General features: G+C 40.0%; 1 protein-coding gene across 1 annotated transcript; it reads left to right on the plus strand.

The window, feature by feature from the left end:
* The first annotated feature begins 845 nt into the window (after positions 1-845).
* On the plus strand, positions 846-16413 carry LOC135263474 (A disintegrin and metalloproteinase with thrombospondin motifs 8-like). Its single transcript, XM_064351514.1, has 9 exons — positions 846-1941; positions 4677-4916; positions 6807-6939; positions 7515-7682; positions 9209-9501; positions 10610-10796; positions 11175-11347; positions 12216-12391; positions 12679-16413. The coding sequence occupies exons 1-9, from the start codon at positions 1189-1191 to the stop codon at positions 13409-13411; spliced, it is 2856 nt and encodes a 951-aa protein (XP_064207584.1). The 5' UTR covers positions 846-1188; the 3' UTR covers positions 13412-16413.
* Positions 16414-16798: the final 385 nt, after the last annotated feature.

Raw genomic sequence — 16798 nt, forward strand, 5'->3', positions numbered from 1 at the left:
ATAATTCGAGAGAGTGCAATAAATAGCCTACTCTTACACATTTTGTACATCCTTGATCTTTTTCCCAATAGAGGGCACTTGTGTTTCTGGAAAGACGTTTTTTTCGGGTGCCTCTGGGAACAAGAAGGCAAATCACATTTATCCAGGTGCTATTTATTTAATGCTTACGTCTAGTCTTTATTGTGAAAACTGGAGTGGAGGGAAGTCCAAATAGGGCTTCTGACCAAGCATTAATGAATGACGAGTTGGGACTGAGACAAGGCTGAAATACAGCAGCTTAGATCAAGAAAAACTTGATCCTCTCCACTGCCACATCTGCAATATGCAATATGATTAGGCCTGTGTCATAACCAACAGTAGCCTATTTATCGGATATTATCGCGCAAAATATTGTTGTAAGAGGAATAGCACTTCTCAGTTGACATGTCATCAGTTTATGCGTGAACGAATTGTTTTGCTTTGTAACTATTACTGGCCATCGGGTTGTAATTTTGTTTAGAAGTCACACACTTCTAAAGCATTATCTTCTTTTTCTGCTTCTTGTTCTTTCATCTGCCCCGACGTAGGCTATAGTAGTTTTTTTTTTAAAGCTAATTTTCCACTTGAGAAATGCCATGGATTAAATAACATAGGCTGTATTACACTAGAATTAACACGTGTGATCTGCACACGAGGTAGAATTGGCGTTCTGTGAGGACTGTCTGGAAGTTTATGAAGCAGTTAGTGGAGTGGGTGTGCTAGTCTGTTCCTATTGGATCAGTTTGATGTGCGAGTTTTTTCATGAAGTAGCCTACGAGGGGGAGGAGAGTGTGTATAGGTGGGTGAGGGATATCAAAAATAAACTTTTTAAGAAGGGGAACGTATAAATACGACCGCGACGCACACCCTTCACTGACACAATCCAGGCGAACATGTGTTAGCTCACATAGACTAACTGCTACAACACTGTATTAGGTTTAGTACAACTAGCAGAATCAAACTGAAACCAATTTGGATGTTTAAATCAAGAGCCGTTCAATTAAGAAACTTAACTTTCGTTACATTTTTACAAAGCTATTATGGACGTTCTGTATACAAGTAGACACTGCTTGCATTCACTTAGATTATTTTATAGGCTGCATTGAGGTCACACTTGATTATTTCCAGAAATAAGACATTACTCATTTGTGTATTGTCTTCTCTTTTAAAATGTGTTCAGCGTTACATATAACTTTGTTAACTTTGTCAATATACAGCATTGCTCTTTCTGAGTTGCTAGAATCCGAAGACATTATACCTATCAAGGTGACCAGTCGAAGAATCAGCGGTCGTCCGTGGAAAAGGAACGAGGAACTCAGTTTCAGACTTACTGCGTTTGGTAAAGACTTTACGCTTCACTTGACTCCGGATGACAGGTTCCTAGCTCCGACCATTAGGGTCCAGCGCATCAAATCGAAACGTCTTTCTTCGCTATTAGACGTATTTGACACAAGGGAGAAGGGGACACCGTCTGACATTGTTAACAGCAGCAACGACGTTAACCGCACCGAGGACATTGAAGCAGATCTGAAAACTTGTTTTTATTCGGGAACCGTAGATTTTAAGCAAGACTCTTTAGTTGCTGTCAGTCTGTGTCATGGAATCCAAGGATCGTTCCTAACAGACGGAGATGAATATCTGATTGAGCCTAAAAGGTCTGGAACTGGCAAACTAAAGCAAACCACCAAGCGGCTGCACGTTATTAAAAGAAGAGTTTCCATCGACACGCGTAGGGCTGAATCTACATTCGACCAATTGAAGGATGACAGTCACAGGAAATCAGAAGGAAGCACATTATCCTTCGGTGAGATGGGTGGTCAAACACGGAATAGGAAGAAACGTTTTGTTTCTGCAGCAAGATATGTTGAGACGTTGGTGGTGGCAGACTCCTCAATGACACGATTCTATGGGGACGAGATAAAGGTAGGACTAGTTCAATTTTCTACTTTTTAAATAGGTCTTATAGAATTTATTTATTGATGGAAAAGCAGTATCAAACTACAGTCAATTTAACTAATGTAGAAAGTCGATCAACTATTTTGTAAATAGGTATGGGCGAAATTCCATAATCCGTCAAAAAGCCTCATGCATTTTCATTTTAGTTTAATCCCAACTTCAACAGGAGTTGGGAAATTTAAAATGGAAAAAAAAAGTCACTGTCTAACTATAGAACAAAATATCTGTTTATTTGGAAAGAGACATGCAAAGTTTATGTCCCGGTTCCGAATAGGCCCTACACCAGATATCCCACAAGTGAAATGGTTAAATCGCATAATTACGTATGTGACATATCCGTATATGAGTACGTGTAATCAGATTAAGTCATGCAGCATTTCCCAAAAATGTTAGGCCTATGAAGATTGCTTTGCGTTACTATAAACATTTTGGTTACTTCATGGTTGCATAACTGAGCATTGCTCGAGATTATATCATGCATTCTAACTAGGTCGACTGGGTTTGATCATGTTGGTATCAAACTAATATTGATATGAAAAAATGAATATTAATTCATTATTTTGAACAGTTTGTTGTGACATATGATGAATTGATACATTATAAGACATGCTAAAGTGCCTGTTTCCTAATGCAAGTGAATTAGTGAGAGCATGATATGAGATTGATTGCAGGTCAGTTGTCTTCTTAGCATAGCAAGACCGTTTTAAACATCAATTTTCCGTCGTTGAATATTCTACTGTCAGTACAGCTGGCTAAGTAACTGCACTCATAACTGCATACCAAATAAGGTATTTCTGCAGTAAAGGAACATGACATTCAGACAACATGCCAGAAAGATTACATTGATCATAATAACCCATTTTGAGCCAGTGATATTTGGATCGCCCCAGCACATACACAATAAAATGCCCAGTGTTAACTCAACTCTAACAGAGTACATACAGTATGAGTCCAATCAGAACCATATGTACTCTGTAAGAGTTGATTTAACACTGAACATTTTACCTTGTAGTGTGCACAAGTAAACCATAAATATCTCTCATACAGCCTGGGTATTACAAATTATATACAGGAGATCTGACTTGTTGGGATTTGCTTACCATAGCTGGTAACACATTGTTTTCATCAGAGGATCTGGGATGTATTTTGTCAGTACAGATCCTAAAGTTCTTTGGAGATAATGTAAACCTAACTTTATTGACGTGACATGTAAGTACAATAACTTGAATCTGTAAACTGAAGTATTGTTTTTAAAAAAATGAATTTTAACTGCATAAATTGAATGCATATATCATTTTTTGAAATTGAATGGAACGGTTTGAAAATGAAATAGAATTTGGTCTGCGTTCAGTTTTCACAATTTTCACAATTTCAAGTTTAAAATTCTACTTCAGTACACTTTCACATTTAATTCAAAGCTGTCAATTAGGACTCTCCCATCAGGGACCACTAAAGGTGGAGATAAGAAAAAGCCACAGATTTTCAGATTATATATATGGTGTCTGGTTGCCAGATTCATGAACCCAGAGTGGCTTTTCAATGTATGATTGAGAAGTCCACACTATTTTTTCAGGTACCTGGAAAGAGGCTTGCCAGTGCTGCAAATAGTACCCTCATTATAAGCTAAAAGAGCTAACACTTTGTTTAAGGCTGTAAGTCTAGGAAGGAAAGATTTATAATGCAGTTTTTTTAAGTTTCTTTTTCACAATTTGGATTTTTTGTGTTTGTTGTTTGTTGTTTCTCAAACCCTCCCCAATTTCAACAGACCTTCAACAGAAACAAATTTTCAAGCCTTTGCTCAATTTCAAAATTCCAAGGTTGCCACAGACTTCCATGCATTTTCTCCTCCCTCTTCTCAATAGATGTTCCGACTTTTGGTGGTAAAATCTACCAACCTTTTTTGTATTCCATTGCATTGTACAGAAGTGAAAGCAATCAATAGATATACAGTATTGTGTAATGCTGGCAACATTTCTCAAGTAAAAATATATGAAAAAGAATTTATAATTCCCTGTCTTTGTGCCTCCTCAGTATACAATGGTAGCAGCATAGTTTTTTGGGGGAAATTACATGGATAAGGTAAAGAAGGGGTTGTTTTTTTAATTGCCTGTTGTAATTCTTGTGGTGCTTAAGACTGTAGCCAAAAACATGTCAGGCACACGAAAAAAAGATTTCTTGAGGCTTAATCTCATGTTTTATTTTACATGATCTGAGATGGGAAAATCCCAGGCCTCCGTGTACTCGTTGTTCTTTATTACACATGTAATGAAAGCCTGTATTAAGTCATTTCATTTATCAGACCACATTTCAAGATGTAATCCTCCATGCTGGTGTGCCTTGCAGATGACTGGCATGAAGTCTACATTACTGCTCAGAGTTTAAATAACTGGACTTATAATGGGACTCTGAATGACTCCTCTTCCAGTTGTCAATCAGCTGTAAATTTAGTCCTAAAAAAGACTGATGACTACAGATGTCCAGGATAATTAATCAGATTAATTACATTTGCCAACATAGTCGACCATATCTTAACCTGTATGTGATAGGACATTCACAGTAGTGCCATATAGTGGTTCAGTTTTTCGGTCACCTGTTATTCACTCAGTGTCATGTTTCTGGCTGATGTATGGGACATACTCACAGATGCAGGACTATTGGAAACATCAATTGAAGTGACTCATGTCTGAAACGTTCCTTCGCAGCACTACATCCTGACCTTGGTCGCCATGGCAGCACAGATCTACAAGCACCCTAGCCTGAGGAACTCAGTCAGCATGGTGGTGGTTAAAATATTGGTGGTAGAGGATGAGGATGTGGGACCAGAGGTCTCCAGCAACGGGGGTGTGACTCTACGCAACTTCTGCACCTGGCAACAGCTCTTCAACCCTTCCAGTCACCGGCACCCGGAGCACTACGACACAGCCATCCTCTTCACCAGACAGGTAAGAGCAACTGGTCCCCTGCTGCCAGTGATGAGCAGAAATGTGTCTTGTACTGAACTTAATGTAATGTTGCACCTTATGTTTCTGGATCATATTTATCCGGGATATTCACTTAGTACAGCTGTTCTGAACAAACTGTTTGCCAATCTTTGATGGAATCCGGGGCTAGGGATGGGCGTAAAAATGCAATAATGTGATTTTTACTAAATGGAAAGCACCTTCCGAATAAATTAGAGACACCTCCAATAATCATAGAAATGCCTCCAAACTCATTGACGGAAGTTTATTATGCAGCAAGATGACACAAAACATACAGCAAACTTAACCAAGGAGCTAATCAGGAAGAAAAGGTGGAAGTGTTTGACGTGGCCCGGTCAGTCACCAGAATTAAACACCATTGAACATGCTTTTCACTTGCTCAAAAGGAAACTAAAGTCCAAAACACCAGCAAACACAACTGAAAGAGGCAGTGGTAAAAGCATGGCAGGGCATCTCAAAGCATCACATCATAAACCTAGTGATATCTATCAGTCGCAGACTTTATGCAGTCATCGAATGTAAAGGGTATGCAATGAAATATTGACCTTGCAAGTCATTAAATTTGTCAAAACTTACTCTGTCCCAATATTCATACTGACTTGAAATAGAGGGACATGACTAATTGAATGGAATTGTTGTAATATAGTAATTGTTATAGTTGTTGACAATACAAATTTGGTTACTACAGAGAATACTTTTTCATTTAACTGTATGTATTTGAACTACTGCCCAACCCCATTTGCTACTATACTTAAACATATTTAAAGCTGTGGCATTTCTTTAAATAGTTTGTCTTCAGTGCAAGTCTATAATAATGATATGGTGATTAATAAAGACGCATTAGAGTAAATATTTGTAATCCGCTTAAAGTGTTTTATACTGTATGATAGCATTCTGTTTGCAGAGCTCAGAATCATAATGCATTACATCCTGGAGTGAGTTTAATGACTCTGTTGTCAAACTGAAACATTAATACATTTTGAACAGCAGTGGCTCAATGTATAAAACCTCACTGGATCCATTACTGTGTAAGTATGGAAAAACTACTTGAATATCAAACATTCCATCAATTTTTACACAGTTATTGCATACTACTCAAGTAGCCAGGGAAACATTAGAAATGCACTTTACAAACCATCGTCCTGTTGTGATGTTGCAATATGACATTGGGTCAACGCAGAAAAATGCGGGACTGAAAGTGCTGCGAGTATGGGTCATTTTTAGAAGCACTTTAAATAAAGCTTCATGTGATGACAGTGGCTATTTTAGACAGGCCGGGAGGGCAGCGGTACAGTTGGGTGTGCTTAACCGCAGTACAGCAGCGCTTTTGACACCTGGCCTCATTCTGAGTTTCTGAATAATGCAGGCTGCATATTTCACGGTAGCAGGACACTAAAGTAAAACATAATTGGAGGTATATTTGTGTACTGTGCTGCGTGTCGTCTGCAGTGAGCGCTACTTCCAGCAGAACTGACTTCACATTACCCCTAATCCCCGTGCCCCTCTGATGTCCAGATGTGTTTTAAATTATGTGTGGAAATATGTCTTGTGGCCTCTGTCTTCTGCCCAGGAAACATTTGTTTCAGTCATGGGGGACCTTGACAGGAGAAGGGAAACTCACTTTGGAGGCATGCTGTTTACTGTATTCCAAATGTTAACCCTGTTTGTCATAGTCGCAATGTCGACCTGTTTTAATTTGCATTCATTAAATTTGATTCGAAATTTGGCAGTAGAAAATTATAGTTTGATTGGTCAACGAGCATTGTCTTGTGGTAGCAAATATGTTTAAAAATAACTGGGTGTTGGTTGCATACAGCATAATTTTAATTAAATATCTCCTCTCTTCTCCAGGACATCTGTGGACATCAGAGTTGTGACACTTTGGGGGTCGCTGATGTGGGCACCATGTGTGACCCCAAAAGGAGCTGTTCTGTCATTGAAGACAACGGTCTCCAAGCTGCCTTCACCATGGCCCATGAGCTCGGTGAGAGGAAGTGTTTTCTACTGAACCACATGGTTGTATTTGGCATCTGAGTCTTAAATGGGTGTAGCGTGGACATCCTCTAGCTCTGAGGTTCTCTAACTGACCCACATCCTTCAGCACATGCTGGTTTTTTCTGTGAATTTTGTCATTAATGAAAGTTTTTGAAAGTTTTTTTGTATAAGCTTTTACATTTTTTTTTCTTAAATGTTTTAAGGAAACAAGCCCTTCTTTGAGCTCTGTCTTTGAACTCATTTTCCACAATTGATTTAGTGTCGTTGATTTATTGTCCATACTTTTAGCAATCAGGACTTCCACCTGTCGATCTATAATTTGATCAGTTAAAAATGACAGCATTATTTAATGTGATTAACATTATTAATGGCATGCGTAGCTACTGTTTCTGAGATAATGTGGCGTAATGCGGATACGTTTTTTGACAGACCTTAAGAGTCTAAATCAGAACTGTTTACAGCTTTACAAGGTTTAAGAGCCCTTCTCTGTCTACCAGAAGCTGACATAAGTAAGGCTGCTTGCTGTGATGTCATCAGTGACAGCAGCGGTGTCTCTCCGCACAGGCCATGTGCTCAGCATGCCACACGATGACTCCAAGATCTGCGAAAGGATGTTCGGGCACCTGGGAGGACACCACCTGATGGCCCCCCTCTTTGTTCACCTGAATAAGACCCTGCCCTGGTCCCCATGCAGTGCCCTGTATATCACCGAGTTCTTTGATAGCGGACATGGTGAGCTCAGATCCATTTCATAAATACCCTTTTCAGCAGAAGTGTCTGACTCAATAAACAGCGCTGCTGTGGCACGTCAGAGATGGGAAGAATTTCAAATGCATGTTTTTGTGAAGTATGTATTTGGATGTATGTCACATGTAATACTGGCTGCCCGCCACATTCATCATATCACAAATATCTGTGTGCTGTCTCCAAAGAAGCTTGATTGTAGTTGCGACAACAGCCTAAAATTAATGGGATTTGCAGTTTGGATCAACAATTTGGGCATTTCACATGGCTTCACTCTAACTCTCTGCTATCTGCCTACTGAATTGAATCTTCCGCTGCGGCTATAGTCTGTAATTTAGGTCTTTATGGCTAAATCATTTTCCAGCAGTTTGGGCCTAGATTTCACAAGTGTTATTTTCTGAAATAATACTTCTCCTGCCTTTACACTTTCCTGACCACAAATTATGCTCTCTAAAAACCACACTTGTTATATCCTTCTGGGAGTTTAATAATAATATCATCACTCTTCTGGCTTACTGCTACTGTATCACGCAACTGGAGCAGTAAAATTGTGTATTTGACGTGTAGGCAATGTCAATCAAAGGTTGGAATTGCCCTTCCTTGGGTGGGAGGCCTGCCTTTGCGGTTGTTGCGCATATAGAAAGAAAAAGGTATTCCACAGTGTGGTTAGCCATTACCCTCAGGGTCAGTCCTCTTGTATAGCCATGAATCAGTGGAGCAAAAGAAAATATTTGTCTTGCAAAATAGCTGGCATTTCTGTTGATTTATATCCATCAATATTTCCGTCTGCACCACACACTTTGTGCTCGTGAGTCATCAGTGGAGGATTCCAGCTCACGCATTCCATCTTTAACAACTGATCCCCCTTCAGAGAACAAGCAAGTACTGCCAAGCACATTCTTCTCTTTCGTAATAAAACTATATCTATTGGTACTGATGTGTAAATTGAAGTATCTGATCATGCTTCAATTTACTTTAAACAACAGTACCAAAAGGATGGTGGTAAAGGTAGTGTTATCATTGTATCTGAATGGAAAGGAATATGTTACATTTGCTATTATGATCTGTAACACAAACAATGTATTTACTAACGGCTGGCCATTGTCAACCTCATTCCCAAAAGCAGCACTCTTAAACTCAGTTCCCCTCTCAGGAGGGTCTTCGTACATTTTAGATTTTTTGAGCATCCCCCCAAAATTACCCCCACAGGAGTCAAAGAGTCCTTTCTCTGTCTGTCAAATGGTTTTAATGGCCAGAAAGCAGACACACTCCAAAATATCCATAATGTGCCAAGTTAATGGGTAGATCCAAAACAGTAAACAGCTCACACTTACAAGGACACATGCTCCCGTACAAGTCTGGATTATTAGGCCATAGAGGTAGCTAACGTTTCAATCCTACCAGTGTCTTCAACATAAGTTCTACTTAAAACCCAGATCATTGGCATAATAAATTAAATGTGAGTTGGAACAAAATTGTCAGATTTTTCTTTATTCTTTCTCTTTTTCTCACAGGGGACTGCCTATTGGATGTGCCGGGCGAGACTGTGCCTTTGCCTGCTGAGTTGCCCGGCCGAACTTTCAGCCTGGATGTCCAGTGCCAGCAGGTGTTTGGGGAGGAGCTCGTGCACTGCCCCAACACCTCGGACACGGACGTGTGCAGCAAGCTCTGGTGCAGGGAGAGGGGGCAGCAGCAGTGCATCACCAAGAACGCCAGCCTGCCCTGGGCCGACGGCACGCCGTGCGGCGCCAGCGGGACCTGCCTGAACGCCGTCTGCGTGGGACCTGAGGAGGTCCCGCAACCCAAGGTGAACCCAAAAAGAGCCGATCGCCCTGATACGCAACCCTCCACCCATCAGAGCTCGGAGCAGCCCGTCCCTCGGAAGATTTAGTGCCTCTGCGCTTTCTGAGCCGCCCACTCTCTGTCTGTGCCCCAGCGTGCCCTGACGGGGCTGTTTTGCAGCTTTTGTTTTGACGTATAAATCTCTCTCAGGTCATTCGGTACGCATTCTCGCCCTCTCTGAAAATGTCTTATAGCACTTCTTGTGCGCCAGTAAGCAACCCACCAACCTCCCCCCACCCGCCATTGCGCCGCATAGCTGCTTAAAATAATCAAATGCTCTGCTACATTTTCCAAATGCCGATTTGATTATTAGCATGATTATTTTGGGTGCCATGTTTAAAAAAGACTTTCCACTAGGGCCTCTGTAAGAAGCTAGTTATGACCTCAGACCTGCTGGCAGACTAAAGACTCCTTACACTGTGCTCATAAAATCCTTCAGCTAAAAGCACGCGCTAACTTTGTACACGCCAAGCACACCACCGATTTTGCAAGTGGAGACACATGAGTCTGCAGCAGACCTGAGAGAAAGCAGCTCTGCCCAAGGCAAGGTACTCCAACACAGTAAAATGTTCAGTGTTAATTCAACTCTGACAGTGTATATGAGTCCGAAAGGCATCAACTGTACTCATTCACAGTACAGATTAAAAACTTTGTCTATCAGCTGATTTAATACTGAACATTTTATTGTGAAGAGACACAAATGCCCTGTGATTTCACTGCACCTACACTGTGGGCTAATGTTTAATCTAAGTATGTCTGGAGTATGTCATAACTTGTTTCATTAAAGTCTTTGAGATCAGCCAATTGAAGAATGATGTTATTCAAATGGTAAATTCTTCTGTGTTGATTAATCTCTGACAGACTACATGAGTCTACACTGGTGATGAAGTGCTCTGTTAGTGTAAAATGTACTTTATCGGTGTTGATCTGACCATTTTGCTGTGCAGTGTTTTAATGTCACTAAATAATGCATACTTGAAAAGTACTCACTGCTTGTCTTAACTTCATTTAGAAAAGGAGCATAGTACCTTGCCTAGCTGTAATGGCCCCTGATTTGTGGTTTTTTGGTACAGGAAGTTGTGGATGGAGGATGGGGGCCATGGGGGCCTTGGGGAGAGTGTTCCAGAACATGTGGTGGTGGAGTGGAGTTCTCCCACCGGGAGTGCACCCACCCCGAGCCCCAGAATGGGGGGAGATACTGCGAAGGACAGAGAGTCAAGTACCAATCCTGCAACACTCGCCCCTGTGAGAACAGTAACGGTAATTTAGTTTTTTCTTTATAGCATGTTTCTTCTTATTCCTTGGAATGATTTTCCCTGTTTTAAAGAAAGTTCTTTAAATGACCATAGAAAATACAGTTGTTTTTTGTAGTAGTAGTAGTAGTAGTAGTGGTAGAAGTAATAGTAGTAGATAGTAGTAATACTTGGCATGCTTCTTCAGCACAGTATACTGCAGCGTGGATGCTTAGGTAGAGATAGTGTGTCCATGTTCTTGTGCAGGTAAAGAACTCCCAGTAGGGATCAAGACTGAAACTTTACACCCAGATGACATTCAAACCCCATAAACAAGAGCAATTGACTATTTGCCTATGTTGTTGGCACATTCAGAAAAGATTGATCTTTTTCCTTGTTGCTTCAGGAAAAAGCTTCAGAGAAGAGCAGTGTGAGAAGTATAACACTGTGGATAACCTGGATATCCATGGCAACGTCAAGCACTGGATTCCGAAGTATGCTGGTGTGGCCCCTAGGGACCGGTGCAAACTCTTCTGCAGAGTAAAAGGGGGCAGTGAGTTCAAAGTCTTTGAATCAAAGGTACAGTGTGACCACTATTTATTTATTTATTCATTCATTCATTCATTCATTCTTTTTTTCCCCCCTTGAAAAATGGTTTCTTACTCTTGAAATTTCCAGTTATACTGGCCATGCCCAATGATGTCTATATCTATGAAACACTGTATATTTCTCTACCCGTTATTATTTCTAATATAGAAATTATTTTTATTTTCCTCCAGCCTCTTTTCCATGATGTCAGTTCTTCTCCAAAGTGCACAGGCCTCTCTCATATTAGTATTATTATTGATATTTTTATTATTCTATAGGATTATGTGATCACACATAGAGAGAAAATTTCTTTGAATGATTTGATCAAAACAACAGGATTAGCATCCCTATTTTTATTCAAAAAGTAGAATGGGATCTTTAGTGACCACAGTGAAACTCATCCAAAGGATAGCACAGTGCCTTTATCACTGTGCTGGGGGGCCATAGGATTTCTGTTTGGTCCAGAGGGATGAGTGCCCCCTACTGGTCCACTAACATCTTGTGCAGCAACCTAGAACCTGATTGAGAAAGACTTTTAGCATGTGCAAAACCTTTTAGCATGTACAAAACTAATAAAACAACCAATGATTGGTACAAAACAAATACCATGACCAATCATTGGTTGCTATTGGTTTTGCATATGCTTAAAGGTTTTGCGCATGCTAAAGGTTTTAGTAAATCAGACCCGTAGTTTTCATAGGAGATCTCCCAGCCCTGCATAGCTTCAAAAGTTGGACATGAGAAGGCTGCAGGGTGGTATGGCTGCTGGCAAAATTAAGCCATAACCCCATGTACCATTAACTTTTTTGCATTGTGTTATATGTAGCAATTGTTTGAATCTGTTTCCTGTGCTGTGTAGGTAATCGATGGTACCACGTGTGGCCCCGACACCACGTCTGTCTGTGTCCAGGGCCAGTGTGTGAAAGCGGGCTGTGATCAGGTGATTGGGTCCAACCAAAAACTGGACAAGTGTGGTGTGTGTGGAGGGAATGGTTCCAGCTGTAGGAAGGTCACTGGCTCCATGAACAAAGCCATGTAAGTGTACTATTCCAAGGGGGCATGCATGCTGGGCACAGGGATGGGCAGTATTTAAAATGCATATATTTGAAATATGCATTTATTTATACATTCAATTTTGGGAGGTATGTAGCATTTTTCTATTGTCCTTCAGAACTGCTGTGCAAAGTGAAGGTCCCAGGTAAAAATGATAGAGTAAAAATTATTATATGACATTCATTTTGTTAAAAACTGATCACAACACAATGGGATGACTAGTACGTTTAGCAACAAAAAAAGAACAAAACTTTATTTTCATCCTTCAGGTATGGCTATAACGATGTTGTGACCATCCCAGCTGGGGCCACCAACATCGATGTCAAGCAGCGCAGCCATCGCGGAGTGAAACACGACGGCAACTACCTGGCTATCAAGGGAGAGAAAGGCAGCTACATCCTGAATGGAAACTTCTCAATTTCTACGGTGGAGCAGGATATTCCAGTCCCAGGAGCCGTGCTGAAGTACAGTGGCTCTTCCACCACCCTGGAGAGGATCCAGAGCTTCCAGCAACTGAGGGAGGCCGTGACTATCCAGCTGCTGGCCACAGCAGGAGATACCATGCCACCCAAAATCAAATACACCTTCTTCATCCCCAAAGATGTGTCCTTCAGAAAACATAGTGAGAAGAAGACCTTCCTGAACGCGATCCAGCCTTTCGGCACATCCCATTGGGTCTTGGGGGAGTGGTCCGACTGCTCGAAGAGCTGCGGTTCCGGTTGGTCCCGGAGGGCCGTTGAATGCAGAGACAGCGGCGGTTTCCCGTCCTTCCTGTGTGACGAACAGCTGAGGCCCAGCGACATCAGGCCCTGCGGAGACCTGCCTTGTCCCATCTGGCAAACGGGGCCCTGGTCCTCCTGCTCTCAGACCTGTGGCCTAGGGCAGCGCCACCGCAGCATCCACTGCCTCGACTACTCCGGGAAGGTGGTGGAGCCCGAGAGGTGCGACCCTGCCAAGAAACCCAAGCCGGCGTATACGGAATGCCTTTACCAAGACTGCTGAGACCTGCACAGAGCCTGCTAAGTACTGAGCCAAATGTGGTTGAGGGACAGGGGTGGGGAGAATAATGGAACGTAATGTTTAGGAGAGCATTGGCATAGAGTGGTGAGAAGAACAAAGGAATGGAATTGTGACGGACTAACTCACCTTGACCTGTGCCTGAGACACAGGCAAGGAAATCTGCATGAGAAAGAAAAAGTGTAGTATCTGCACTACCTGGTCTAAGCGAGGTCACAGAGCGTTGGGCCTGTTTGAAAGATTTTCTTTGTTGTTCTTTATTCATTTACTTTATGCTTTTTCATAACCACTATTGAAGTTTCAGCCCAATAGATATCTACCTCAGAGGATGTGAAAGTTGTATATCATATGCATATATTTATAATATAAATTCTTGATAAACTGTACCAAAGGTTGTTTTTTTTTTTTGCACAAATAAATGAAAATGCATGAAGTTGCAATGCTCCAAACACACCATAATGTAACAGCAAATGTTTTACAAATATCTGCATTTTTTTTCCAAATGGAAACTTGATGCAGGACTTTATATTTATATAATTAGAAAGACTGAGTAAATTGACTTATTGTATGCCTTAAAAAATCTATTGTTTGCTTAGGCCATATACTATCATACTAATGGTGCAGTGTTGGCAGTGTTTGAAATGTTATTTGTGCAAAAACATAATTTTTGGTGAATCATCTTTTGATTTTGTTTATCAAGGGCGTGAATACATTTGGAGTATATAGAAACATAAAACAGCACTTAGGGTCAAACAAAAAAGATTATCATTCTACAATTCTTGTCTGCAATTATAAAATGGAGTAGTTTATTTCTCAGGCAAGAATACATTGTGCGTAATGATGGGGGGGGGGGGGGGCTTAGAAAATGGTTTACAAATTCAGTGTACGAGTTCAACATGCCCCAGTTTTGTTGTTCTCAATGCTAACACCAATGCTATCAACAAAATACTATTTATTTCTCTCTGGGAAAGCATACCCCACTCAAATGCAAGTGCATAGGGGATTATTTTGCACAAGGTAAAGTACAATGCGTGTAGTGAGAATATGATCAATGGTATTATGCAGTCAGTGAGCCACAGTAATCACTAGCTGTTACATTGCATCTTACTGAAGCAGAGTACGTTACTACAGTACTTCGCCTGCCTCTGAGGTACACTCTCCACCAGCTGTTTTGCTGAGATAAACTGTCCCATGATTCATCTGTGGGTAACATTTAGCTCATTTTTACCACGCCATTTTTTTTCATAATGTGTCTGGTTTGCACAGGCACAACGTATTGACTTAAGTCAGTGATGCAGCACCAGGCTGACGTGCACCACTGGATCTGGGGGATTCACTATACCACTATGCGTTCATCAGTGTGAATGTAAAAGAATGTTTGGTAACAAATGCCAAGTACTGTTTGCTGTCAAATTGCAGAAACGACTGCTTAAGAGGAAGATGCAAACAAGTCAATAATCATTTTGCTATTAAGGGCCTGTCATTCATTTGATACTGTATTTATTTTTATTTTTTTCAACAAAATAGAACCTCTCATATGAAATTGTATTCCACGGAGTCAAGTTGTCCATGTTGAACACGCACCAAGTATTTTCACAGCACTTTGGGATACAGCAAAATGTTTATTGTCTGATTTTGCACAGAGGTCATGAGGGTTTGGTTTGCTTGCAGAGTGGGAGTCTGTTAGTCCACACCAATATTTCTGCTGACCCTGGACATTGACATTCTTATGGTCTCCTTTATGTATAGTTTTTATTTTATTTTTTTGTATTTGTATTTGTATTTATGATGCTCCATGGTGTGTATATTAGCAATTATTTGACTGAGAAAATAGTTCAGTTGTCTTGGTAGTTATGATGGTTGGCTCTTGATGGAAGGCAGTAGATATTTAAGTCTTTATTTCCATAGAGAAAGCTAATATCAAGACATTCATAAGGAGACTAATTCTCATTTTTGAGATAGCAAAAAATGAGTTTATAAAGTGCTTTTAAAGATAACATTAGCAGTTTCACCACAACTAAAAGTTGCTGTGCACTCTAAGAAAAAAGGATTGTTTAAAGGGTTCTTTGGTCTGGGTAATGTTTCAGTGTTGAAGATGAACCTTTTCCACTTTAGGAACCCTTTGCCAGTAGAAAAGGCCCTCTGCAATTGGTTCCGTGGAGCTTTCTTTATTGAAAGTTCCACTGGAGAACCCACTTGAAGTGGTTACACTTTGTATTGTGAGTTCTGCTTAGAACATAAGGGTTCTACTTTGTATTTTGCCACAAATTAATTTCAAATGTGCCCTATACATTTTCATGTATTATGGTAAAATATACAGTAATAAGATCATAAATGTGTTCATTTCAGAGTATGCAGCATTCATATTTTTGACGCTATGAACTCTCTTCTGACTCTTTTACCATTATGATGGGGTAAATAGGACAAGCCATCTAAATGGCTTAGAAAAGGACTGAATCTGTAGAAAATATTGCATGTCACAACACTGTTCACCACTGCCTTTGCTTGACTGTAGCACTGAATGGAATCTTTCACCATTTCCCCAGTTAAACATACTTCAGTTAATTCATTTTCAGCAAATTAAGTTTGCTTATCTGATTTCTGAAACATCATATACTTTCAAACTGTGCACACTCAAACTAGTTAAACTGTCAGAACAAGATGATATTGCTCATGAAAAGCTTTTACTGTAAAAATGCGCAATACAGTATTTTGAATATACAATTCTGTTTAAAATGCAAGGGATTCTGGAAGGAAAATAACATCATGCTGTGTCAAACTAATGTTTTGTGTTTTATTTATAAATATATAAATACATTTCCTGTATTTAACCAAATAGGACTTACTACAAAGTCCCCAGTCATCAAAAACAGGAGATATCGTGTGACAAAAATGTATCTGATATCCTGTTATCTATTACTAGATTGTAAATTGAGGTTTTTTAAATTATGTATTTTCTTATTAGAAGACTATATGTTTTGATTGCATTTTGCTTTTGTATGGGTCTTTTTTTACTGTTAGTGTTCCATAGATTAAGCTATTTATACATATTTTCCAATGACAAATTATTCTTGATATATACAACTGTTACAATTTGGGACACTCTTTGCAGCCTGATCTAAAGCTTCATTTTTCCTCAGCTTAATATTTATGACAAAACAGTGAATTCGGCAGGGTGTGAACATTATGATTATCTTTATAGATACTGTAGTTGGTAGATTAGAAAGTAATTTAAAGATCCGAAAAATATTTCACATTATTATTACTTGGCAATTTCGCAGTTGCCCATGTAGGGGAAATTATTATAAGTATATGATACATGCATTAATCCATCCATATAGGGGAATAGATTTTATGAAAAGAGCATATGAT

Source organism: Anguilla rostrata, chromosome 9 (assembly GCF_018555375.3).
Source record: "Anguilla rostrata isolate EN2019 chromosome 9, ASM1855537v3, whole genome shotgun sequence".
NCBI classification, from domain to species: Eukaryota; Metazoa; Chordata; class Actinopteri; order Anguilliformes; family Anguillidae; genus Anguilla; species Anguilla rostrata.